The sequence below is a fragment of the Pseudovirgaria hyperparasitica genome (genome assembly GCF_010093815.1).
Source record: "Pseudovirgaria hyperparasitica strain CBS 121739 unplaced genomic scaffold EJ05scaffold_12, whole genome shotgun sequence".
NCBI classification, from domain to species: Eukaryota; Fungi; Ascomycota; class Dothideomycetes; order Acrospermales; family Acrospermaceae; genus Pseudovirgaria; species Pseudovirgaria hyperparasitica.
The window spans coordinates 531,435-557,676 of record NW_022985560.1 but is presented as its reverse complement, the minus strand read 5'-3'; the positions used below and the strand labels follow the sequence as shown (position 1 = coordinate 557,676).

General features: G+C 49.4%; 8 protein-coding genes across 8 annotated transcripts; 4 read left to right on the top strand and 4 right to left on the bottom strand.

Moving 5' to 3' along the window:
• Nucleotides 1-745: 745 nt before the first annotated feature.
• On the bottom strand, nt 746-1,198 carry EJ05DRAFT_502438 (transcriptional coactivator/pterin dehydratase; the record flags this gene model as incomplete). The annotated part of the gene is made up of 3 exons (XM_033747255.1): nt 746-907; nt 954-1,016; nt 1,061-1,198. 3 exons carry the CDS (start codon nt 1,196-1,198, stop codon nt 746-748), a joined length of 363 nt encoding a protein of 120 aa, XP_033598416.1.
• A 254-nt stretch (nt 1,199-1,452) lies between these two features.
• Nucleotides 1,453-2,535, top strand: EJ05DRAFT_512539 (Clavaminate synthase-like protein; the record flags this gene model as incomplete). Its single annotated transcript, XM_033748344.1, has 3 exons — nt 1,453-1,620; nt 1,666-1,890; nt 1,936-2,535. 3 exons carry the CDS (start codon nt 1,453-1,455, stop codon nt 2,533-2,535), a joined length of 993 nt encoding a protein of 330 aa, XP_033598415.1.
• Nucleotides 2,536-3,054: 519 nt separating this feature from the next.
• On the top strand, nt 3,055-4,977 carry EJ05DRAFT_539800 (acyltransferase-domain-containing protein; the record flags this gene model as incomplete). Its single annotated transcript, XM_033749548.1, has 5 exons — nt 3,055-3,526; nt 3,578-3,821; nt 3,871-4,307; nt 4,354-4,780; nt 4,855-4,977. The coding sequence occupies exons 1-5, from the start codon at nt 3,372-3,374 to the stop codon at nt 4,975-4,977; spliced, it is 1,386 nt and encodes a 461-aa protein (XP_033598414.1). The 5' UTR covers nt 3,055-3,371.
• A 91-nt stretch (nt 4,978-5,068) lies between these two features.
• EJ05DRAFT_467392 (DUF803-domain-containing protein) lies at nt 5,069-7,770 on the bottom strand. Its single transcript, XM_033742844.1, has 2 exons — nt 6,584-7,770; nt 5,069-6,531 (listed from the first exon to the last, which is right to left on the bottom strand). Exons 1-2 carry the CDS (start codon nt 7,467-7,469, stop codon nt 5,342-5,344), a joined length of 2,076 nt encoding a protein of 691 aa, XP_033598413.1. The 5' UTR covers nt 7,470-7,770; the 3' UTR covers nt 5,069-5,341.
• On the bottom strand, nt 7,758-10,110 carry EJ05DRAFT_467391 (glucose-inhibited division protein A subfamily). The gene is made up of 2 exons (XM_033742843.1): nt 9,978-10,110; nt 7,758-9,902 (listed from the first exon to the last, which is right to left on the bottom strand). Exons 1-2 carry the CDS (start codon nt 10,079-10,081, stop codon nt 7,943-7,945), a joined length of 2,064 nt encoding a protein of 687 aa, XP_033598412.1. The 5' UTR covers nt 10,082-10,110; the 3' UTR covers nt 7,758-7,942.
• A 104-nt stretch (nt 10,111-10,214) lies between these two features.
• On the bottom strand, nt 10,215-11,256 carry EJ05DRAFT_539797 (ssDNA binding protein). The gene is made up of 3 exons (XM_033749547.1): nt 10,883-11,256; nt 10,664-10,758; nt 10,215-10,550 (listed from the first exon to the last, which is right to left on the bottom strand). The coding sequence occupies exons 1-3, from the start codon at nt 11,158-11,160 to the stop codon at nt 10,489-10,491; spliced, it is 435 nt and encodes a 144-aa protein (XP_033598411.1). The 5' UTR covers nt 11,161-11,256; the 3' UTR covers nt 10,215-10,488.
• Nucleotides 11,257-13,098: 1,842 nt separating this feature from the next.
• Nucleotides 13,099-17,466, top strand: EJ05DRAFT_518547 (uncharacterized protein; the record flags this gene model as incomplete). The annotated part of the gene is made up of 1 exon (XM_033748700.1): nt 13,099-17,466. One exon carries the CDS (start codon nt 13,099-13,101, stop codon nt 17,464-17,466), a length of 4,368 nt encoding a protein of 1,455 aa, XP_033598410.1.
• A 1,834-nt stretch (nt 17,467-19,300) lies between these two features.
• Nucleotides 19,301-21,015, top strand: EJ05DRAFT_478009 (uncharacterized protein). The gene is made up of 3 exons (XM_033744361.1): nt 19,301-19,568; nt 19,618-19,843; nt 19,906-21,015. Exons 1-3 carry the CDS (start codon nt 19,365-19,367, stop codon nt 20,943-20,945), a joined length of 1,470 nt encoding a protein of 489 aa, XP_033598409.1. The 5' UTR covers nt 19,301-19,364; the 3' UTR covers nt 20,946-21,015.
• Nucleotides 21,016-26,242: the final 5,227 nt, after the last annotated feature.

Genomic DNA, 26,242 nt, shown 5'->3' with positions numbered 1-26,242 from the left:
TTCTTTCTCTTCTTTCTCTTCTTTCTCTTCTTTCTCTTCTTTCTCTTCTTTCTCTTCTTTCTCTTCTTTCTCTTCTTTCTCTTCTTTCTCTTCTTTCTCGTTAAAACTCTCCTTGGCGGAGGGTCCTCTCCATCTACGTACATATCGACAGAGTGCATGGCTGTAGGTGGCACTGATAAATGCACAAGAGCTTATAAGTGAGAATCTGATAGTCGTGAATACTAGAATTGGCAAGCAGCCGCTCAGTCCGACCTCATCCACTACATGGGAATGTCAACCTAGTGGAATATAGATACTGAAAATCAGATCTTCTGGCAAAATCGGCCCAGCTGTGATACAGATAAATGTGTTTAGATGTCGGACATATATATGGTAAGAGGTATGGGCGTCTATAAAGATGCTATTGATGACCATGTGTATCATGTCACAGAGAGCAAGACCGGTCCACTGGCCCCCGAACCAGTCATGCGATAGAAAATCGTACATCAACATTAGTATCAAGATGTTCCATATCGAGTTACTGATTGCGGGATAGAAAATCCTAATGACGCCGCGAATGTGATTTTGCTGCACGCGAAGCTATATATCGCATCTATCAAGCAGAAGTGTATCCTTCTGGTACTGATGGAATTTGGTCCTTGAGCCTCCTAGCTTAAACCATATGCACGTTCAAGTGTTGCGCTTCGGTCCATAGGTATTCATAAGTCTCTTAATGGAGTCCGAGCATTGTGATTAATGAATTAGCTTATAATCCAGGCGTAGCTGAACCGCATTGCCGTATCTTGGATTTGTCAATAGTTCCTATGGCAGAGGAGTGCTCGTCACAATACTCGCCCATTATTGTGTCTTTCTCGGAAAGTCCAGGAGGATCATGAGTTGTCCACACAACAGTTAGGGAGTTGTAGTCCTAGAACTGTGAGATAGTATAAATGAGAGAATCGGTGGTGGCGTACTGATTTCATTGTTGAATGATGGTTCATGGATTTGCTTTTGATGCCAATGACCTGATGAAAGTCCTAGAGGTCTTAGAAGATTGTAGTGAATCAGCAAGAAAACTTACGAGGACTTTTGTGTACGTTTTGAAGTAAAATGTCTTCTGCAGGGTGTTGTCCTTCACTTCCCAGCCTTGCGAGCGTAGATGCTCAACGTCACGAAGGACCTTCGAGCGATCACTGTGGCTGGAAATTTGGAGGTCCATGGTGGACATGCAGTAAAACTTTAGTGTTGAAGTGGTAAACGTGGCCGACCGAAGCTTAGCTATCAATGATGGGTGAAGGACTGGCGGATAGTAATGCATTGTACTGTAATGGTTTCAGACTTATGAGGGCCTTGTCGGTTATCCATGCTCGTATGACGTTTCGAACCAAACCTGAGTCGGCAGAAGTATTTTCCGTGTGTACAGACCACAAGTATCCTTGACCTCGCCTTGCAACAACACCTTAAGTTTTGGACATGGCCGGGCAAATTTCTGTCATTGACTTTGGCCGCTTTATTGGGGGATCGACGAACGAACGAAAGTCTGTCGCCTATGACATTGATAAAGCTCTTACCACATCTGGATTTCTCTCACTTATCAATCATGGAATTGAGCAAAGCATCATTGACGAGTGCTTCTATTGGGTACATCCATCTATTTGATGCCAAGCATAGCAATAACGTAACTAGAGTGAGCGATTTTTCGAATTGCCAGTTCATGAGAAAAGCCAATTGAGCCCTTCAGTGCACAAAATGCGCCACGGATACTTAGGCATCGGCAAGGAAATCGTGCGCGGTGAGCGTTCTCATAAAGAGAATTTCGATTTCGGGAATCCCGAGGACAGTGATATGGAGTCCTGGCCTTCGCCTGAAAAGCTTCCTGGCTTTCGGGAATGCGCTGAGACATTCTATCATGTATCTGTGAACTACACCTGCCAATACTAAGCTCACCATTTATAGGCTTGCTCGCGGTTGATTTCCGAACTGTTCGAATGCATCGATTTAATCTTTAAACTGGATACAAACGACTCTCTCAGTAAACACCATTCGGGATCCGCCGATGTGGTTAGCTTTCTACATTATCCTGCTGTGCGTCAAAGGGGAAATTTCGTCAGGGGCATGGCGCATTCAGATCTCGGAACGATTACGCTACTATTCCAGCATGGCATCGGTGGCCTCCAAGTCGCGGATCATGACTCAACGAGGGAGACTACCACCGTAGCTATCGAAAAGACAGCTAACTTTATAGATGTCCACCCTGACAGCCAGGCTATCCTCGTGAATGTTGGCTATCTGCTTATGCGTTGGACAAATGGACGTTGGCCGAGTACCGTTCACAGAGTTACATGGCCTCCAGGTTTTCGAGATACACAAGATAGCGGAATGCAGACGGATACCCCTGAGCGATTCAGTATTGCGTTCTTCAGCTTTCCAGACTACGAGGTCGACATCGAACCGTTGGAAAATTGTCGCTCTCAACAGCAACCAAGAAGATGGAAGAATTCTTTGAACGCAGGCGAGTATTTGTTGAAGAAACGAAGACAATTGTATTCTTCCTAAGTCGGATCCAATTTCCGTAATTTGCTCTTTACCAATGAATGCATTCGAGAAATCCCACACGAAAGCGATGAGATTCAATGATCACATGGTTCGTCATTAATTAACGTCTCTACCGGTTTGTAAGTACGACTGACTGCCAGCCCATCCCCAATATCGAACATCAGTCAGGGTTGTATGAGGGTAGGTATGGCCTTGGTGTAAGAGTACTCTTGCACATAGAAAATGAGTATCTAGCGTATCATTAATATACAAGACTACTCTTCTTTGGATACTTTATCTGTATCATATATAACTTTATATAGCTAGTATAGAATAAGACTAATAATAAGTATATTTCATACATAATCTTAGATAATTGAGGATCTAACAAGTTTTAGACTCTCTGTTAGAATGTATGTAATTAGCGGCTTGGCAAAGGGGTTGGGTTTGAGTGCCTGAGGTACTCCAGCTAAGATAAGCCAGCCCCACCCCGGATGTTAGGTGACATGATCCCATGCTCTGAGTGCCAAGTCTCCCTCATTCATATCTCATTCCTAACTCCTACTCCGCCTCCACATTCCTACTACTCACTGTTGCCTGCTGGTCAGAGCGTTAAACCATCTTCCCAGTCCTGCCCCCTACCTCAACCATGCAATGAAACGCTCTTCGTCCGCACACGATTCCCTACCTGCTCGAGGCCGCAGCTTCATTTCCCTAGCAGCTTCTCCAGTCTCCGCGATAGACCTATCCTCCGAGCACGCGATCTATACTGGCTCTTGATAAAGCCCTAGAGCCTCTGCATATACCCATTGGAGCACCCAGCTAGTCTACTAAAGCTTTATATAGCTTTATATACTATGGATTCAGGCGAGCTGCGACAGCGCCGACCGGCCACTACCACGTCATCGAAGGTTGACGAGGGACATCCGGCGGGCCCGATTAAGCATGGTGGGAGCAAGCAAGGCATACTCATGGTCCTGTTTGGCCTGTATTTTTTCACATGCAGTCTTCTGTAGGTAACACACATAGGCAAGAGCTGGGGGGAAATCTGACGAGTTACTAGGATATTCTCAACACAATTGTTGGGCCTCCCACTATACCTCTGGAACAAAGCATACTACTACCGGTGGATGGCATGGACGAAAGAGCATTTTGCCCTGGTCCTGATCTTCATGACCGAGCTGTGGAGCCCGACCATCATGCGAGTGTACGGAGACAAGAGTGTCGAAGGGCAGCTCAAGCAGACTAGCGATGGGCGATTGGAGACCACATTCTCCCCAAGGATGGTCATGATTGCGAACCACCAGGTAGGCTCTTCTTTTAGTCGAGCGATAAGACTCTAATCAACAAAAACAGATCTACACTGACTGGATCTATTTGTGGTGGATGGCCTACGCCAATAAAGTGCACGGCTACATCTACATAATGCTCAAGCGGTCCCTCCAATTCATTCCAGTCATCGGACAAGGCATGACGCTCTATGGATTCGTCTTCATGGACCGGAAGTGGGCCAACGACGAAAAAAGGATGAGGCGTCGGCTCGAACAGCTCAACGCTCAAGTCGCACCGGGAAAGACAACCCTGAACCCAATGTGGTTTCTCATGTTTCCAGAAGGCACAAACCTGTCGTTCAACGGACGCAACGGCAGCGCCAAGTGGGCAAGTAAAAGCGGCGAGCAGGACTTGAAACACTGTTTGCTCCCACGTTCAAAAGGCTTGTTGTTCACACTCCGTCAGCTCGACAAGTCTGTCGACCACGTGTATGATTGTACCATGGCCTACGAAGGCGTTCCGTAAGTCTATACTGTCTACCTCCGCAACGCGAGCTGACTTTCTCAGACCAGGTGAATATGGTCAAGACGTCTTTACGCTCCGTAGCACATACTTCGAAGGCCGCCCCCCTAAATCTGTTTCCCTTCATTGGCGGCGCTTTCCTATGTCCTCGATCCCACTTCATCCACTCCCGACCGACGACATCGGCCCCGATGCCGAAGCGAAGGCCGAGAAGCGATTTTATAACTGGCTCATGGACCGATGGCGTGAGAAAGACGCGTTGATGGACAGGTACATGACGCACGGTAGCTTCAACGCAAACGACGACGGTGACGTCGAGCGGTTCCTGGCCGACCACCCACCGCAGAGTGAGGACGGCTACCAATTCGATTTCCCGGCTCAGGACATGAAAGTCGTCGAGACGGCCGTGAAACCGGCGGCGCCGTATGAGTTTGTGCAGATACTACTGCCAGCACTTGCCGTGTCGTTTGTGGTAATTCAAATAAAGTCCCTATGGAGAAAGCTGTTTGGCTCATGACTGACAGTACTGTGTTTCTTTTTGAATAGGTGCAGCGTCTTGTGTACGGCTGGCGATTGGTAGTGGCGTGGTTGACGCTGATACAGATGTTGCGAGATCTCGAGCAGACGGCCGAGGCGTTGAGACTGGCTGTTGGCGTCGGCGTATACTAGCCTCTGGCTCTGTCGCGACTGAATGAGGGCATATTAACAGCCTAGACTTTTATTTTCAGGAGGGCAGGGGGAGCTCGAGGCCATTGATTTTGATATTAGCGATATACCACCACTCGACTATTGACTTCACTATTTGCCTTCTTTGCATATACACTCTACACTTGCTGTACAGGCAAGGTTGGATTTTGATCGTGCACATGTTCTATACCACTCCATTCCAATACAGTCCCGTATGTACGTACATGTACGCTGGCTGACTTATGCTCTGCCCGCCCGCTGTAGAAAATGCTATGCTATATAACGCCTGACCACCCTCTCCCCTGCGGACATACAACATTATCATCATCTATTATCTTATTGCGTCTCATTGTATCGCATTTGTCCCTCCACTTCCGCTCCCAGGTCCGGTCCCATTCCCATTACCACTCCCACCACTCTCATCCCCAGCCCCATCACCAATAAACCCCCTCACCCACTCACCCAACGTATTACTCAGACTACGCCCCCTCACAATCCTCCTCCTCTCGTCGTCCTCTTGCTCCTCTCCCTCCCTCCCACCACCACCACCCCGCCTCATATCATCCACCCCACTCTCCCCCGTCCCAGACCTCATCACACCCAAACGCTCCACACTCCGCCGTCCACGCACACTATGACCCCTCCGCAGACTATCCACCATAGCGCTCAGACTACCCGTCAGAGGGCTATTCATGAGGAGCGGGGGCGCGGGGGAGTGTTTCGAGGACGCAGCGGTGCGTTCATTGACGAGGCGTTGGGCGACGGGGGTGCTGGGGGCGTCGAGGACGACGTCGGAGGCGATGCGGGTTGTGTGTGGGCGAGGGGTTGTGGGTGTGGGCGTAGAGGGGCGGGAGGAGGAGAGGATGGTTGGGATTGGGAGGTTGGGCGTGCTGAGGGAGGCGGATGGGGTTGTGGGTGCGAGGGGAGGGAGAGGGGGAGATGTTATGGCGCGGTGGAGGGAGGTGTATGGGGAGGGGATACCGGAGCGGGAGGGGGTCGCTGTATGGGATGGGGAGGAAGGTGTTGATGGACGTGGGGAGGAGGGGGGGTCGAGGGTGCGGGATGCCGATGAGGGAGGTGATCGAGGCGAGTTGCTGCGCTTGCGGGCTTTTGGAGTTTCGGGCGTGTCGGTGTAGGGGTCACCGGTTGCAAGGTCGATTGCGTCTGGGGGCTCCGGGCCGCGCTCTTCGTCGTCGGCCGGGCGCGGGCGGCCGGATGTGATGAGCCACACGCCTGCGAAGGTCATGGCGCAGCCGCCGATGAATTTGCCGGCGTCTTCCGGGGTTGTGCGTTCGAAGTCGCGGTAGAGGATTGCGGAGCCGAGGATGACTGAGAGGGTGAAGAGGACGAATTGCGTGGGGATGACTTGAGTTGCGTCGAAGCGCTTGAGGGCGCGGTTGACGTATTTGATCTGCATGACGGCCGTGAAGATGAGGATGAAGGCGAGAAGGTAGGTTACGGGGAAAGTAACGATGCGCCAGAACCTGTAGGAGAGGAGAGAGGCGACGCCTTTGGTTGATAGGGCTGTATAGCCGCCTATGATAAGTCAGAAATGGCCTTTGAAATTGATATCGAGAAAAGAGCCCACCAAATAATCCAACAAGCCCCAAGTCAATCACTATCGACTTTGCTCCGTATCTCCCGCTCAGCACCATCAACACTACGATCAGGCCACAGGTAATCCCGAGGTAGACCTCGAATTCTGTCCGTGAAATTGCGTCCCATATCTCATGTTGCCCCAGCTTTGGGTTATCGCTCTTCGCGCTCAACACCACCGTCACAGCACCTCCGACCGCGATCAACACGCCCAAGAAATCCCGCTTCCTAAACACCTCGCCGAACATGATAGGCGCGACGATACAGTTTGAGATCAAAGCAACGACTCCGAGGGGTGAGACGATCGAAGCGGGAGCGAAGCCGTACGCGAGGAAGTTTCCGGCCTCTCCGATGATCATAAGTATGATACCAGTCCACCAGTACGGCGACTTGAGGTAATTCGTCGTGCGCAGCTCATCGCTATCAGGTCGAATTGTAGCCTCCGAGTCGCTCGATGCGCGTCCGTGACCAGACCTCGACAGAAGCGGCTCTGCCTCTCCAGTATCAATGCTATCTGCATCACCCCCATGACCATCAACATTCTTCCCGTTACTCCTCTTTCCATCCATATCATCTATAGACTGTGACCCAACGCCATTCGTGCCATACCCTGCACTCTCAATCTCTGCACGCTCTCTCTTCAGCCGCCTCTCTTTCTCCTCTGCTTCTCGTTCCAGTCTGATGTGTGCGTAGCGCTGGATATTCAGCGCGACGCTGATGAGAACGTTGCCCACGAGTGCTGCGACAATGCCGATCAGCGAGGACCAGCTCCCTGCGCCCTTCTTGGGTAAATGAGCCGATGTCTCGAGTGCTATGGATGTATACGAGTCTAAAAAAAATGTGAGATCGGAGGAGCCAGCTTCCCGTGGTATGAACATGGCAGCCGAATGTGACGCCGCACTCGGTATGCGCGGACGTGATGGACTGATGTATGAGAAGTGAGCGGAGTGAGCAGTCAGCTCATGAGGATGCGTTGGAGATGGACGTTGGTGATGTCATGTTGCGTGGAAGACGAGCTTGAGTGGGCCTGAAGTGAAGAAGTCGAGATATCAGAACTAGCGCGTACGCGGCCCAACTCCAAGGCAGTGAGGCAGTGAGGCGAATCATATACTACCACGATCGTCCCTGTTGCCCTAGCTCTGCGAGTGGGTTTACGAAGCTTCTATGTTTAGATTCGTCTGTTGTATACACTATATACATTATATACAATAAATGAGCGCAGCCAAGTGGTGCTGTGCCTTGTCAGACAGGCTTCGGAGTATACTCCATTGTACAACGTGAACGCCGGAAATGCTCAACCCGGCAACACCAATGGATGCATTTCATACATGTACATATGTGTCCTGGGACACTATTCAGCATTGGCAAAAATAGCTGCCTTCGCTTCGGCGTCTGGACCTCGCTGTTCTAGTTCCTGACTTCTTCGAACTCTTCTGTACCCTTTGACGTAGCCCAACAGCGTCAGCATACCGCTTGGTGTGACACCCTCAATCCGATTCGCCTGTCCGATGCTTTCTGGCTTGAACTGATTCAACACTCGCTTCTCTTCGTTACTCAGACCCAGTATAGCCGAGTAATCGGTGTCAAGCGGTAATTTGAGACTTTCGTTCCGAAGGAACGCGGCCCTTATAGCCTGCTGCTGCTTTATATATGGCGCATATGTGGCTTCAATCTCAACTCTGGTCTGTATCCTCTGGCTGTAATCTTTGATTTCAGGAACTATGTCTTCCAGTCTGCTGATGTTGACGGTGTCATTCACGCTGTGCCGGACACGCATGACTTCGTAAGCGCTCCGTGACTCGCCGTTCATGCGCACGTGTATCCCAGCCTCCTGCCATCGTGCCGACGACAGCTTCTTGTCAGACAAGATCTTGCTTAAGCGCTTGATTTGTTCCTGTTCATTGCTGTAGCTGGCCCACCGTTCGTCGCCGACGACACCGGCTGTGCGACCCAACGGGGTCAGACGTGTGTCCGCGTTATCTGCTCGGGCACTCATCCTGTATTCGCTCCGAGATGTGAACATCCGATATGGCTCGGATACGCCCTTTGTTATAAGATCGTCAATCAAGATTCCAATGTACCCATCAGCTCGGGTCAAATTGAGCGGCTGCTTGCTCTGTGCCGTCAGTCCTGCATTAGTACCAGCGACCACACCCTGAGCTGCAGCCTCCTCATATCCAGTAGTACCATTGATCTGACCCGCAAGGAACAGGCCCTGGATTGCCTTGGTCTCGAGCGTCGACAGGAGACTCCTTGGGTCAACATAGTCGTACTCCACGCCATAGCCATCCTGCACGAGTACGGCATTCTCGAGTCCTTTGATAGACTTTATCACTTGTTCCTGGATTTCAGGAGGTAATGTCATCGATATACCGTTGGGATAGATAAGCTCACTGTCGAAGCCCTCTGGCTCTAGCCATACGATGTGTTGCTGCTTGTCCGCAAATCTCGTGACCTTAGATTCTATAGACGGACAATATCGTGGCCCGTTGACTGTTTCCCGTATGTGAATCGTCTTGTCAAGGTTTGCGCGAACAATATTGTGCGTTTCATGGTTCGTATGCGTCTCGTAGCAATGAAGCTGCTTGTCAACCGCAACTCTGTTATTCAGATAACTGAAAGGTGCTGGTGACTCGTCTCCAGGTTGTACCACCAAGCCAGAGAACTCAATTGTCTTGCGATCCAATCTCGGCGGTGTGCCTGTCTTCAAGCGTCCAGTCTGGAACCCAGCCTCTTTCAGCGACGTTGCCAAACTGTATGTGGCATCCTCGCCTATCCTCCCTGCTGGCCACACCTGGAGCCCGAGATGTATTTCACCACTTAAAAAGGTCCCCGTCGTGATCACAACGCTCTTCGTTGGTATCACATCACCACTCTCTAGCCTCACGCCCGTAATCTTCCCATGTCTCCCGGACCCTATTGCGCCGTCTTTCTCAATCACAATATCAGCGACGCTCGCCTCGACAACACTCAGGTTCCTGTAATTTGTAACTTCTTCTCGCATATGCTTCTTGTAAAGCGCTCGATCTATCTGCGCTCTTGGTCCCCACACCGCCGGACCCTTGGCCCTGTTCAGCACTCGGAAGTGTACGCCTGCCTTATCCACTACTTTTCCTACTAGACCATCCAGCGCATCGACTTCGCGGAGCAGTGTGCCCTTTCCGATGCCGCCAAACGACGGATTGCAAGAACACGTCCCCAGGTTGTCCAATTTCGGTGTGATGAGAGCGGTACGGGCGCCAGAGCGTGCTGCGGCAGCGCTGGCTTCACAGCCTGCGTGCCCTCCACCAATTACGACGACGTCATATGGTCTGTGATTGGAATTTATTAGTATATGGATCGGTAACGAGTTTTGGGCCTACGGGTAGGCGAGGGCCCGAACTTGCCTTGAATCGGAGGTGGTGGCGAAGCAACGTTGAAATTGGGATGACCGTATGTGAAGACCATGCTTCCAGAGTAGATAGGCCCTCGGTCGAAAGAGCGTGGTCATGCTTGTGGTGGTTTGTGTGTAGAGTTGAGATCGGCTTGAAGGGCCTAGTACGTTGCGGCGAGAAGTTCAAGACCCCCGAGCGCCAAGCCTTTTTTCATATACAACTAGATTTTGCGAGTTGAGTCAAGAGGATGAAGAGCAGCACAAGAGCTGCGGTAATTCAGATACGCAATTTGTTGACTAGTAGAGTTTTCAGCTGCATATGTAATCGAGTTTTTGACAGCAATTGTGCGATGCGCATAGTGAAACAGATGAATTTGGCACTGCCAGAGTTGGGAATCATCAGAAGCTATTATACAGCGATAGTCATCGACAAAACATCCTACATCCACGTGGTGAGCACCTGAACCCTCCAATTCCACATTATAGAAACATAAAACACGCAGGGAACCTTGTTCAGCCATTGCTCAACCACTCATGGCAGCCGCCTCGCCCTCGTTGCGTGGACGGCCGAGAACGTCGATGCTTCCTGTGGCGACACATTAGATACAATCTTTTTCTGGGATAGTGCCAGTGTAATAAGCTCGCGAGAGTGCACTTGGTGATGCCGGTGCTCGAGAAGACAGTCTTGGATTGACTTACTTTGGACAAGGTTGAGAGACGAAGCTCTCTTACCCTCTACGTTCGGGTCGTCGTAGACATCAATTCTCGCATCAGCCTCGACGTGGACAAGCGAGCTGTGAGGGGTCAAGTCAGCCAAAGTTGTGTTTATATGTTGCAGGAAATGTCCATCGCCGCTTGCAAATTTCCATGCCACCTCAGAAATGACTCCGGAGAAACTGTGAATAGAATAAAACTTACCCTTTGGGAAGGCCAAGAACATAATCTTTCCTCGGGCCCTCGTCGAAACAAGCGACGCGAAACCAGCTAGTCTTCTTGTTGTCCTTTGGTCCACTGTCAGTTCCAATGACATATCGCACCAGATCGCGTCCAGTGCTGGTGCTCACGAGCTCAGGCTCTGCTCCCAGGCGGCCGATGATGTTCATGCGTGCCGAGTTTTGCGCGCGGGTCGTGGTGAAGCTTCGTGATAGGGGAGCAAGCCCTGAGGGGGCACGGCGGAACATTGAGGCGCTGAACATGGTGAGGGTGGGAAGAACAAGAGTGTGAGTCGGTGCAAGAGTGCAATGTGTTGCTCGGGAGGCTGATTTGATGATCAGGCTTCGACGGTAGTGGATGTTGGGAGTGGAGGCAGATCAGGTCGCGTCTTGGGGGAAATGAAAGGTTTGAATCGCGTCTAATGCTCCTGTCAGTTCTCAGCGGCTGCAGTGTGCAGGATGCCTTGATGCCTTGATGCCTTGATGTGATGTTTGAATGCCTTGATGCCTTGATGCCTTGCTGTTGCAGAAGCGTGCTGTAACATGCGTTGGGTGCGCATTCAGAGTCCCAGCAACAGGAACAGGAAAGGAGGGCGTCTGCAGTCATAGGTTGGATCAGGGCGCATTGTCCACCAGTGCTACCCCTACTTAGAGCACTGTAGCACCAACTCGGGCTGCCCTAATAGGCTGGATAATATCAACGTTCCAAGGTTAAGGTTCCAACTACTGTAGGTGTCCACTGTAGTCTGGACTAACGCAGCCATCCCTGGCAGCCGTTCAACGTCACTTCGTAAACAAACTAAATGTGAATAAATTGCAAACGCTGCAGAGAAAAGATGGGATCGAATGTGCATCACGCGTACAAGCAGCTCTGTGCACGATTCCTTTCTTCCTTTCACGTTGATGCGCTGTTCAATGGGTGACTTAATGTGAACGGCATCTGGCGGGGTACTTTGTGTGAATGTGGACAAGTGCTGCGACGCCGACGCCATCAACGCGTAGTTCTTTTTGCCCCCCCTCGTCTCGTATCTCGCAAGATGGACTTCCGCAGTATCCTGTTGAGTGGGTTTATTTGTGAGTCACAAAGCCATCGCCGAACTTGGAGCAATTCCCGGATCGTCAGGGAGCAAAGTGGGAGGTTGGAGTGAATAGGCATATGGACTCTGTCATTGGCGGTGCTATCTCCCTTGATACATAATAGGCCATTCGAACTGATCAGATGTGCGATTGACGTCAGACGCGTAGAACAATACGTATTTTAAACCTGTTGGAAGATTACAGTCCCTTCGCAATGCCCTTCACAGACCCCTACGGAGGGGTAATCTGGTCTCTGAGAAGCCTCAGTTTTAGAGATAACCTTAAATTTTTATAGATTTCTTCTAGAGACTTGGTCTATAATTATACTGGTTGCTGCGTTGACCTAATTACACCGCCCATTTCGACGCGCTGTGTCAGTGTTCGTTGCGCCGGTAGCTGAGCCCACGGTTGAGCTACGTCTGTGGCCAGCTATGCCTTACTTCACCGCTCGCATGAGCAAATTTTCATCAAGGAAGACAATTATGAATAGGAGCTTGAGCCAATCATCATTGCTACGCTGTCGAGGTTCACTTTAGTCACCCTAATATTACAATACACATGTAGTCTAGCAGCGGCTATTCACGCGTTTCGGGTGCCTATTGCCCACTATTCAGTTCAGTACCATTGAAAACCAAATAGACGGAGTTCTGCCGGTCATTGTGTAATCACCTGGAAGCGCTCTGAAGCGCTCTGAACTTTGCTCTCAACCTTTCCCCTCCTCCCTTTCTCACTCTCACACATACAATCTCGTCAAGTTCCACTTTCAAGACTCTACTTGAAGCTTACATTTGTCTTCGTACACTCCAACAACTCTTCTCTGTCGATACTAAAGACCAACCTGCAATCTCACGCTTCACCTCATCCTTCATTGAACCTACAAACGTTATTTTGGAAATCTTGCCTCACGTTTGGCTGTTTGTCGTGTCAGAAACATTCTGCACGTCTATCTTCAACGTCGGCACGCCAAACTGTGGTTTTCCATTGAACATCTTCACATCAAACATACTTCTCGTGCTCTCTGAACATTCAGGGTGTAGCGCAATCTTTTCCGACTCAAGGCACCTCTTTGACTTCCACCTACAATCAGCTTCCTCTTCCAATCAACAAAGCTCAACTCACATCAACATGTCAAACTTTGCGGACCAACAGCAGCGAGGCCAGCAGATCGGCGTCTTGCCAACGTTTCCAATGCCTCTGCCTGCCACGCGCCGCTCGTCCCCATATTGTCTTAAATATCCGGCTCCGTACGGTGGCTACATGCCTCCAACTCCTCCAACACCTCACGTCAGTAATGGCTGTCCGACTCATGGGTCATCAGCAGCGAAGACCAACGAGTCAACGCAGCAGCACTTCCAGCCGCTCAATAGCAATGGCCAATATTACGGCTCATTGAATCATGGTTACGTAAATCCTCCCAATGGTATCCAGCTGCAGCAGACCCCTCAAACGAACCTACCTGGCCAGGACGCAGCCTGGTGGCTGCGAACAAATCAGAATGAGGAATTGGTTCGGAATTATCACCAGTTGGCAGCTCAGCAGCACCATCACGCAGTGACTGGACAGAACAGGCCGCCCCAACCGCCTCAACCGCCTCCTCGTCAGCACACACAGAATCTCACCGCTCAGAACTGGGAGTTTCCATCCCATCGTCTTTACTCGTCCTCGTACGACTCCAAGGATCAGGGAATGGCACACTACATGCAGTCTCAAGCCTATCCGCTATTCCATACCAATATGGCTCACCGGGACTTCCCACATCATAACCCACGCTTGGGTAACCAAGACCAATCTTTGACTCAACCCGAATCGACACCTCCGAGCGATCATGTCAATCCTATAGCTCATCCAAATAGTGACTTAGTGTCTTTGACTGGAGGTCAAGAGCTGTCCCCCTCTCTTGAGACACCAGCAGCTTCCCAGACTAGCACTTATCGAGCCCCTGTTGCTGTCATGACCGAAATTCATCGAGTACCTGCCGAGTACTCCGACTTCTTACAAAGGGTGCAGTCACAGCCTAGTCTCGCTGAAATGCAGGGTTTAAGGCAGCAACGCCTGCCAAAGAACCAGAATGGTCAGCAGTCCCGGATCTCCAACAGTCATCGTCGTGTACCGTCACGCAGTGGCAACAGTGGTATAAAGCCTCACAAGCCAGAGCGTAAGGTGCAAAAGCCCATTAGCTTGGCCTATGTACAAGCAGAGAGAAGGTGGAAGCGTCAAATGAAGATGCATAAGGATCTAAAGGATTCTCAGCACGTTCTCGAGAAGACAATTGACCACAATGCTCAGGATATCAAGAGCAGTCCTCAGTCACAGGATACTCGCAGTACTCTGATATCCCAGCAGACCCAACATCTTCAACAGACTCAGGACATTCAAGGCACCCCAAAGCCTCATCCGAAGCAAGTACAAAACGCTCAAAAGACACAGGTCGGCCCGGATTCTGGGCAAATGCAAATTGTCCAAGAGAAGCAGATTGCCCAAAAGCCTCAGCATGTGCAAAGCGTTCAGGATACACAGACTTCCCACGACCCTCTTGAGCTTGAGCTTCGGACTCCATCACAGCAAGAACATAATTCTCAACAGACATGTATGATCCTCAATCCTGAGCAAGTGCAAGGCGTCCAAGCGACACCGATCGCCCATAGCACTCCTCAGCCCCAACGAACGCGAAACAGTCAGGAGACACATGTCGCAAAGGACACTGCCCAAAATCAGTCCTCCCCTCAGCAAGAGAAGATCTCTCAACCGACACAGATCGACCCCGATCTTGAGCAAGTGCAAAACATCAAAGAGACAGCGGTCGAAACCGTCGTCCAAGAGACACAGATCGAAACCGCCCAAAAGACACAGGCCACAAATGTCGACGAGACAAGGATTGTCCCTGACGATCCTCAGCTACAGCAAGCACAAAGCGCCCAGGAGATGCCAATCGTCCAAGAGACACCTCGTTCTCAGTCTGCGCAAGAGCAAAACACTTCGGAGACACAGATCTTCTCACAAATTCCGCAAGTACAGACCATCCAAGGGGCACAGGCTGTCACCGATGCTTTTGAGTTACATCAAGTGCAGAATCCTGAAGATCTTCAACCGTTACAGAGCTTCCAGGGTATACCCCAGCCTCAAGAAGTGCACCATACTCAAGGGCAACAGAACATCAACGACGTTTGTCAGCCCCAAGAAGCTGAGAACCTTCAACAATTGCAAGACTCTCATCTTGAACAACACTTTCCTCATGACCTATCCGTTCCGCAGGATCTGTTCATTCAACAAGATTCAGTTTTTCAGCAGGATCCATTCTTCCAGCAGGATCCGTTTCTCCAACAGGATCCGATCTTTCAGCAGGATCCATTCTTTCAACAAGATTCTTTCTTTCAACAAGATCCTTTCTTCCAACAGGATCCTTTCTTCCAACAGGATTCTTTCTTCCAACAGGATTCTTTCTTCCAACAGGATCCTTTCTTCCAACAGGACCCGATCTTTCAGCAGGATCCGATTTTTCAGCAGGATCCAATCTTTCAACAGGAACCGCTCATGCAACAGGCTCCGTACTTTCCACAAGAACCGTACTTCTTACAGCAACAGTACTTCCCGGAGCAACTGCACTTTGCAGAGCAACAGTTCTCGCAGCAACAGTTCTCGCAGCAACAGCTCTCGCAGCAACAGTTCTCGCAGCAACAGCTCTCGCAGCAACAGTTCTCGCAGCAACAGTACTTTCCACAGGCCCAGGATTTCACACAGACCCAGAACTCGCAGAACTTCTTCCCGCCTGAGCAAGCGCAAAACTTCCAAGAGAATCCGAACTTTCTCCAATCTCAGCATGTGCAGAACTTTCCACAGACCCAGGACTATCAACAGAGTCACGACCTGCAACTCGCCCAGAACTTTCAGCTTGCTCAAAACTTTCAACACGCCCAGAGCATCCTCCAGCCTGGCCGAGCGGAGAACTTTCAACAAGTTCCGCACTTGCTTCAGCCTCAGCAACTGCCCAATGTACAACACCCACAGACATTTCAAGAGGCACAAGTTCCTCAACAGGCACAGAACTTTGGAAGTACCCCTCAGTTTCAGCCTCAGCAAATTCAGACCGTTCAACAGGGACAGACCGTCCAGCCTACTGTCCAATTGCAGGGTCCCCAACAACTTCCGCCTACGGTTACTGTAGAGTCGACATCCCAGCCTAAGTTCGGACAGCAAGGTCTACCAACGCACAATGTGCAGTGTGATCCTCAATCTGTGGATGTCTCGCTTGCGCTGCAAATGCACAACACGCAGGAAGATCTTCCACCACCGTCCAAGAAACGCACTGCACATGGGACCCATGATCGCTCGGGTCCCAGTAGCCAGCATACTGTACAAAACCAGCATGGTCATCGTATTCCTCAGGGCCACAGCGGCCAGCCTCTCCAATTCGACAAGAAGGCGCATGTGGCTTGGCACCTGGCGGCGAAGCAGCGTGCGGAACGTTTGGCTGAGAAGGAGCGTGCGGAACGGTTGGCTGAGATCGCACAGACAGCTCCCATGTACAATGGACCTCGCTGGAAAATGATGCCGAGCAGCAGGAAGGCTCCTGCAAAGAAAAGCGGACCGGGACAACAGAAAGCCAGCATCTCGGAAGGAACATGGGGTCCACCTGTTTTCATGAACCCCATGAAGTCGACAACGCCTTCAGCCCATGCGCCGTCGAGCTATTGTCCTCCGCCAGCGATGGCACAGCCCAAGCAGGCGTCATTCGACGCTAAGGCACATGACAGCTTCCATGAGGCGGAGAAGGAACTCTATTGGAAGATCAAAAGGGATGAGCATGACGAAGAGCTGCAATGGGCGGCCATGCAAAGTTCCACTCCAGCTCAGCAGAGTTCCAGTCAAGCTGGGACTCGGCCAAAGGTGGCTCCAAGGAGCAGGAAATCTCAGGCGAAAGGGCCCGAGGATCCATCTCACACAGACTCCACGTTGGCACCGTCTAGTCTGGACAAGTCTGTCGAGAGGAAACCTGGAAGTCCGACGCCGAAGAAGCGAGCTATCTGCGAGGCTGGAGCGCCTGGGTTCAAGGAGGGGGTGCCAGCGGCTGCAACAGGGACTAAGAAGCAACAGATGTCTTCGGCGCGCATCAGCACACAGTCTGGCGAGACTGTCCCGCAGTTTGCACCTGAGCCAGCTCCAAATTACGTCGAAGTCAGCACTGGCCGTGCTGCTTGGTTTGACCCGGATCTCGGGTCTTTCAAAGTCGGTCAGAAGAACTTCACTGCGTACGAAAAGTTCGACGAGATGTGGATGACCGACGCGGAGAGGGATCAGGGGTGGGTCCATCCAGAGCCTTCTGAGAACCAGTCGCGAAAGTTCGTTACGGTGACGACGGAGTCTGGACGTATCCTCTCTGGTGAGGAATGGGAGGTTGATATGCTCAGCAAGGTGGCCACGCTGATGGATGCTCCGGCCGGCCATCCTGATGCCTTTGTGCCATCTACATTCGAGACCACTGCTTTCCAACAGTAGGGGTAGAGTTAGGTGGTGCAGGGAACTTGGGATGGCTCGTCGATGATGAGGTCTTCTATTCTTCGGCTGGTCTACTTCGTGCGGCTGCTGGGGTGTCGCGAACCGCTCTAGGTGACCGGGCCCGGTATGTCGTTCGGGTAGATCAGCCAAGGTAGGAGATCTCATTATCAGCGAAAGAGACGTCACATATCAACCTTTGGCACGCAGTTTTGTATACGCATCATGGGTGCGTGCTTCAGCGCCGATTTAGTTGGGTACCCGGGCAGTGAATGGCTTGTCGATTTGCTTTGTTCACCTCTGCCTGTACATCTTGTTGCTCAATGCTTCTCTTCGTACTTTATCGGTTGGGTTTATGCCTCTATCATAGGAGACTGAGAGTAATCGGCTCTGTGCGATCATTCTGCAAAAAGATTACTCAATCGTGGAAAACTTTGATTATAGAATGTAAATCATTGGAATTTGAACTTGCAAGCTTGTGTGAACATTTGAGAATTGCTTGTGATTTTCAATAGTGAAGAATTTAATGGCTGTCCTATGCACACAGCACCCGAACGAACGCATGCCATATGGCCTATTTGTGGTGAAAAAATCGTCGCCAGGCTTCTCACTGATGTTACATACGTCACGTCTTATGTTGAATTATCTGGTGAAAATGGACTTCGGCAACGCTCGTGCAAATTTAATTTGCCCAGACAGATTTTCTTAGAGTAGCTGGCCATCACTATAAAGCCGACGGATCTTTCACATATCGGATTCAAGTAGTGTTTGCGCTCTTGTAATGCATGTACAGATTGGTGTGGGATAGCAAAGGCCTAATGACCGAGAGTGACTCTTGAGAACGGCCTTCTGATTCAAAATAAAAGTCATGAATAGTCGAGTACGAGTGAATGTATACGCCATGGAGACCGAGTATTGGGCGTATACAAACATTCACGCCAGAAATGGCTTAGCGTCGCACGCGCCTCATTGTCATACTGACCCATAACCGTTCCCTTTGGTCGTGTTTGTCACCCCTAATTTCCTCTTCAACACTTTATCGTCCTCTTAAAACATCTGCATATCGTCTCCGACCTGGTGGTCTTGGTACTTGTTGGACAAGTATCACAGTAGTCATGCGTGGACATCAATCAACGACAAAGTAAGTTTCTTTGTCTGTTTCGAAAGCTTTATACGACTCACAATCATGATCATCACCTCTTTACCGTCTTGGGACTGACACGATTTCAAGCTGTAGACTAGGTCAGCTAGGCAGGCCTCCACTGAGCTTCTTGGCCGAGCAGGATCTTCATCGAGCCCAGCAATATGCGGGTGCTCCATACTCGAGCAATGAGCACAGACCTATCGTTGAAGCCATTATCAATCTTGGGAGTCTAATTGAACATGCTACGGGAATATATCCTCGCTTCCCGGCGCCTCGAGATGTAGCCTGGACATACGAGATGTTCGGACGAGACAGACGTCTCGACTTGCTGCTGGAACATAGCAATGTGTACGGCAGGAGTACAGTCCGTGTGCCATCAGCTGGTGAACAAATCCAAGCAGCCACTGAACGCTTCCAAGTAGCTCTTCAGCGAGCTCAACCACCTGCTGAGCCATCTGCACCGCCAGCTGAGTATCTGGCCCCAAGGCGGAAGGAGAAGCCCAAGAAGACAAATACGTGTCGTGATCTCGAAGAGAAGCTCTACAGGAATGCAAATGGGCCCTACTTCGATCCTCCAGGTGCAGTTACCGTGACTAATATACTTCGAGGTCAGCTTAAATCAATTCGGATATGATCATAGGTTCACTAATACTGTGACAAAGGCAAGATCGTGTATCGAACACTGAATGATAAGATCGACTATGTGTTGTTCTCTGGACCACAGAAGAGTGCCTCTCTCGATAACCTTCCAACCCTCATGGGTGTCCTTCTCCCACAACCTGATAGGGTACAACTCAGCTACAAGTACCATCTAGATGGGTCGCCCGTGTTGGGACCACAGGGAAAACATCTCAAGGAAATCCCGTTTCTTCCAGATTTTATCCCTTATGATGCTGTCATCAGCAACAACGGAGACTGGCAAGTTGCGCTCACTGCCGCTTTTGGTATCAAGTTGCACCATGTGGGATCTATCCTCATATAATTGCACGCTACCCACTGACAAATTGTAGATCATCGAACGTGTCCCTCCTACGGAAGAGTTTGCCAGACTCGGCGAAGCTGGCCCTGCTCTGTTCTACAGCCAACTTCCACGCCGTCTCAGTAACCGTGCATCTCGCATCCGCTCTAAGATCGGTGGTCTAGGACCCATCAGTCGACGTCGCAAGCTTGCAGATGGTAGCGGTAGACAAGGGCCCTGCCCGCAAGACAAGAACATTGTCGGACGCTCTCTCAGCGGTACGAAGTTCTTGTTGAATCCTCCATTGCCTCATTTCTAGCTGACGTTCTTTTCCCGCCAGGCCTCAATCTCCTCCACAACGTCGTTTGGCCCATCCACTACGACACTGTTAGCAAGATCTGGTACATGCGCCAGCCGGGCAGTGCTGTGCATATCCGCCACCTGCTGCCTCGCCCACAACCGCTGCCGGAACGTGTGATGCAGACCCTCGAGGCGATAGGCTGGGAGCGCAAAAGGATGCCACAAATGCACCATCTAGAGAGGCTGCAGAAGCAGTTTATCGATAACATTCTCCCCGACGGTACCTCCACACTTGGCTGCACTAACTACTTTGAGCAACCAAAACCCAAGGACCCGCGTAATCGTAAGAAGCGTGCTAGTGGAGTTCGGACGCTGAATGATGGCCGTCGTGTCAAGAGAACTAAGACTGGAGTGCTCAAGTATATCGCAAAGGACGACGATGGCATGGGAGATGACACCGAGGACGAGAGTGATGACGAAGGCGAGGACGAGGACGAGTATGAGGACTATCAGAGTGAGGAGGAAATTGAAGACGAAATTGAAGACGAAATCGAGGATGACATCGAGGAGGAAATTGATGAAGTAGTCGAGGAAGAAGCCAACGAAGAGGTCAATGAGGAGATCGAAGAGGATATTGAAGAGGACATTGAAGAGGAAGGCGAAGAGAAAATCGAAGAGGACATGGAAGGGGAAGTGGAGGAGAGAATCAGCGAGGCCATCAAACAAGAGCCCACAGACAGCACCGCCGAGAACGACACCCAAGGTGAGATCAAGCATGAAACCGAGCCAGAAATCGAACGTGAAGTCGAGGAAGAATCAGAGCATAAATTCGAGCCTTGCACCCCATCCAACCCCAAGCAAGAAATGATGCAGGAAATGGCTGACGAAGACACCGCCCATTCCCCAATCACCGAGGTCGACGACGAAATGTACGAGCTCGAAGAAGGAGAGATATTGGAATCTACTCCTGAGGCTGAAATCCATCGCCACCGTCACCACCGCAACTACCACCACTACCGCCGTGTAGGAGGCTTAGATTACGACGAGGACGAACACTGGCAGTTGCGTGGGCCAGAGTAGACGCTCTGTCCTGCCCCTGAATACGGATGGATGTCAAGCGATTATTCCAAGCGATGGAGTGGCTATGTGGATAAGAGACATTGTAAAACGTACTGTAGGCAGGGAATGTGATTGAGTGAAACTGGATGCAATTGGATGATTATGATGCAGGAGCTCTCGGCTTGTTAATGTAGGTAGGATCTGGATAACTCTGTTTCTAAGCATTAAAGAAAGTGTAACGTAGTCTCTTCTTTGTGTACTCTTTAGTGTGCTATCTGCGATGGAAGCCATCTCGGTCTATTTGCCACTCCCTCATGAGCCGGGCAGACCCGTTTCACTCAACACACCGCCTGCTAGTTATATACACATTCGTTCAGATGTCCCATCATAGCCACAAGAAAACATACCCTCTGCCCATGGTCGAGCATATACGGTTATGTATGTATGGCGTCTACAAGAGACTCTAGGGTTCGTGACGCTTTAAGAAAGTAGCAATAATCTGTATATATCACCTGTAGAAGAAGATCCCATCACTTACAAATTCCATCAGGTTGACGTCTCCTCACACTAACATCAGTATCAGTGTCCCATGACCAACCACGGTCCACGCTCAAAGCATACGGATAATACCTTACCATTTTCAAAGATCCATATAAAAGCTACGAATCATGAGCCAAGGCATACTCTTTACCTTTGCCTGGCTTTGTACACGGTATATATATTACATGTATGTGTGTATACATTACGACAGACAAACAGCGGTGTAGTACTCCCTGAATCTTTTGGGCGCATGGATCATCGATGGGATTGATATATGTGTTTTGCGGACTGGGGATATCGCGTAGTTTGTGTTTTTTTTTTTGGGAAGGTAAGGTATTTGGGACGGTTTATTCGTCTTGTTTGGTCGTAGGATTTTGTGTCTAGCTGTTTGTGTTTAGCTGTCTATCCGTTTAGCTGTTTGTCTGTTCATATAAGTCAGTACTAGCTCAGTAGAATTTCGAATGCGTAGGGGGTGGTTTGACTTAGGAGAAAGCTATGCGTGAGACATTCGAGTATGATCAAACTTTCGGATTATTCAACACTTGTACACTTTTGACGTCTCTATTTCGATCATGTCGTGAATGATGACGGCGCACTGCTTATGCACCTCAATAGCGATATAACAGTGTACATGTGTGGATGATGGCTACGAAGGGGCATCGCCGCGATGTGCTTTTGAAAGTGTGCTTCGGTGGTAAGCGGACGTTTGGCAGTGTGTAGTGTATGTGCGGGAGATGGTGAGGTATGTTAACGTCCGTACATGACGAGACTGTGGTTTTAGGGGTGGCGAGGTGTGGGTTTATTGACAGTTTCTTGCGATTTGGGGAGACTCGAGTGGTTTGTGGGGACTCCGTAGTTTGTATTGTATATCTGATGAGGGTTCTAGCTGGTGAGACTGCCTCTGTATATACATCGACATGTGTTACGAAGATCCTACAAATGCTCGAATGGCGGAGATTTTTGCTGTATGGGCGGGTTGATAGAAGTCAGAGTGATGTACCTGCACTTACGAACATGCGTCTCTTGGTGGTCGTGTTGCGGTTTATGCTTTAGCACAGCTAGCGGGACGATTCTGAGTGCTGTCAAGATATCAGGTTTCTAGCCACAATATGTGTACTCGACTACTTTCTATCACTAACGACCATTATGGAGGGTCCAGAACGGATGGTCGACGGTCGCAAGAATTTATCATTTGTGTCTTTTGGGGCTGTTCAAGGCGAGAGGCAAATATCAGCTTCGACACTGCGACGGCAACATGCCGCATGGCAAGGTACGAGGGCACAATTCTCGACTGCTGGAAGAAAAGAGGTAAAGAGTTGGAATGGCTGGTAGAATATATTAGGAGGAGCTGGAATTCTTTCAAAGCAGCGCAGTTTGAAGCCCTGGGAGTGAGTGGTCTGTTAGGAGACGGGGCGAGTTTAGTTAGTATATATGTCGGTAGTAGGCCCTGATGATAGTTGAGAGATGAGCCTGCAGATAGAATGTGATACCGGGTCAGGAACGGGATCTTTCAGATGTCCTTTGTCGCAGTCCTTTAAGTTAGTCTTACGTCTAAGAGTATATGTGTTTTGGTGTACCGCTATAGCATGGGTCTTTATAGATAAGTTTATATGTACTGTGCTGCCCAGAGGGTGTATGATATGTATGTGTAGGGAGCAAGTATTGAGAGTATAGAGTTTCAAGGTGGATATAGGTTACAGGTATAGCAAAGAGATGGCACATCTGTGCAGAAGTAATAAATAGACAGTATTCCTAAACTAATCGTGTGATGTCTGCCTAGATTCGTTGTCTAGGTATCGATGTGGTAGGTGTATGTCCAAGTTGCTTGTCGTAGATGGTTTCTCTCTATGTCTTCCCCTTCTTTTCCTTTGGATCTAATCTCAACAAATGCCTATCATGTACATATGAGGTGATTCCACAATTTGGACCTAGTCCGTATTGCATGAAGCTTCTTATGATTGAGTGCAACACAGTACATACAAGCATGTATTCAGGTTGGTTTGTGTATAAGAAGAGACATTAAACTGGCGCCGACTGCCCACGGGAACTGTATGGCACGGTAGGCATTCGTTATAGGCGCCGTGAGGACTTCGAAACAGGTGCCAAAATGACTCAATATCGGTGCTGCAAGAACTCGTGATTAGTTACGTTAACATCACAGGTTACTAGTGGGTTAATATATCGAGCCAGTGTCGTTGAAATTTCGGCTGTCGAGGGTGATAGTCTTGAAGAGGAATCCACAAGACCTTGGATAACATCCAATCTCTTCGCAGCCACACAGCAGTGTTTTCCCATGTCCTCAAGCCATCTTTCACTCTACACAGTGGACCAGGAGTTAATACATGGATATCGCATCTTTTCATCTTTATGGGAGTGCACAGCTTCACCCTGTTCATTCGTGAAAAACCGGTGGAGACACAAAACACTTGACGATATCATGCTTCACAGACCACACGATTCTTCTATACCAAACAAATACTCGAGCCACAACGCGTCGGATACGTGATCTACAAGAGACATAATTGGACCAGACCTGTACCAGTGTACCGAAACAAGAGACATACCACGAGATCAGCGCCCAAGGTCAAATGCTCGTGTAAAAACCCTTCATGTAGACCTTACTCTCTCGGGACATTCACGACATATTACTGGTCCATGAGACTGAGTATAAGATAAGTAACACCTACGAAGAGGCAAGCCGACGACAGGGCTCAGCAAATACCTCAAAGACGACCGTGAAAGCACACTCTATTGCGCACGCGCACCACCACCATCCAAGCATTACGAGTTCGTAAACCTTTCCGAGCCTTCCTCCCCCCTCGGTTCCTCAGTCGCACGGGTAAATGCCGAGTTCGGGTATAGCGAGGACAAATAGGCATCAAACAGAGCAATAGAGACCCTAAGAGTCACGAATAGCACACAGGAAGACACATGTATATCTCCGCGAGATACAAGTTTGATTTAGACAGCTTGTGATCAGGTCAAAAGGTTCAATTCAGTCCATGGTTGGTGAGAGTACTGTGTAAGGACTACGCTGTGTCTCTTGTCTAGATTTAACTCTTGATCTCTCTACCCTAGTAAAGATACAAGGCGTAGGCTTTCTTTGATCCCATGGTTCTTTAAGCTTCCCTCTAAGAGGTTTTCCATATTCAAAACAGAGTCTTGTTATGGCAATCTTTATTCAAAAGAATAGTATTCGAAAGCTTGTGATTCAAAAATCCATTCAAAAATCCTATCAAAAGACGTTGTTCCAGTTTCAGCAACGTATATTTAACACGAGCCAAGGCGTGATTGAAAGCGATTCTCAGAGTTGCTTAGGTCTATATTGTTTTCCAGTACATATTTTCCACGAGATTTTCTGTCTCTTGAATTTTCAACTCTACATCATCATCTCTTCCTTGGTATATCTCTTCGCGCTTATATGATAGACTATAACGTCCCCCTCTCAATATTTCACTCTATAGTACGCCTCTCCCAGGATCGATCTTTAGGTGCAATGTTCCAAAAATCTCTTTCTGTCTTCTAGGCTCTATTAGTTCCGAAGAGGTGTGTGGCTTGTTTCGAAATTTGGTCAACCATTGTTCCCGTTGTTTTCAGATGCGGATCTTGAACACCAAAATAATGTGTGTGGCCGTAGTGTATGAAGGATGCGTATCTTTGTTATAGATTGGGGGTTTCCTAGGAACTATGGCTCTGCGGTATGATGACTTGACACTCCTTTGCGTTCTTTTTCCTGGGAAGAAAGTTACAGGGTTTGAGACCCGCGAAGATGGTTGAGGTTATGTGCGGCCCGAAGCGACCGGAATACGAAGTCTTCTCCTGTAGATTTACGAGACTTGGTACTGGAGCGTGGTGGAAGCTTGTTTGTTAGAAATGAACTACTCTATTTCCATGACATTGATCTACTATATAAGTGGTAAAGTAGCAATTCAAAGGCAGTTGTCACGTACTAGTCTATCCAGGTCATGCTTCATGACGCTTTTGGATGTGCCCCTGATATTTAGAAGTATTATTGATCAGCTTTAAGGCGATTTTAGGCGATTGCATAGTATTCTAAAAAGCTTCTACACTAATTCAGGGATGATTTATAAAATCTTAATCGTAGACATGGAAGTTTGATCTAAACAGTCTCTGTTTACTCGTATATCTTGCTCTATACATCTCATGACTGATCGTATTCATCCCCAGACTTATTACTCATATTTTGACTCTTGAACATAGACAATTGGCTTGTTCTTAGTCTACAAAAGTCGCCTCTATTGTCACCGTTGCTCTAGTTACGACCAAGTCAAAGGGTGATATTATGCTAGCATCATCTACCCGGCACCGTAGGGATCCGATTATCCATGATTGCGTATGAACCCTCCAGTACGAGGAAGGAGTCCGATTTGCTAGGTCTTTCCTCCGGGACGATCGACGATTGAACTATTGGGTCATCACTTCGCCTATGGTCTCGCGTAATTCACTGTGTTGAGTGAAATATCCCTACGCTCACGTGGTAAAAGAGAGGTTTTCATATGTCAGCACACCAACTCGATTTCGTCCGGCCTTCTCCGATCATACATTCGTACGTCTTGCACACATCCTGTTCGTGTCCCACTCGTTTTTCGCAGTATCTTCGCTCCGGACAATCGATATAAGCTGAGCAAAGTCAAACTGGTCCACCCCCCCTGAGCCTGTTCCACTCTCATCTGTAACGTCACAATTCTCTTTCACGTGCAGTTCTAGAAGATCTGTACTCAGATACATTGGAAAATAGCCAACAGTCGCAGTTTGCA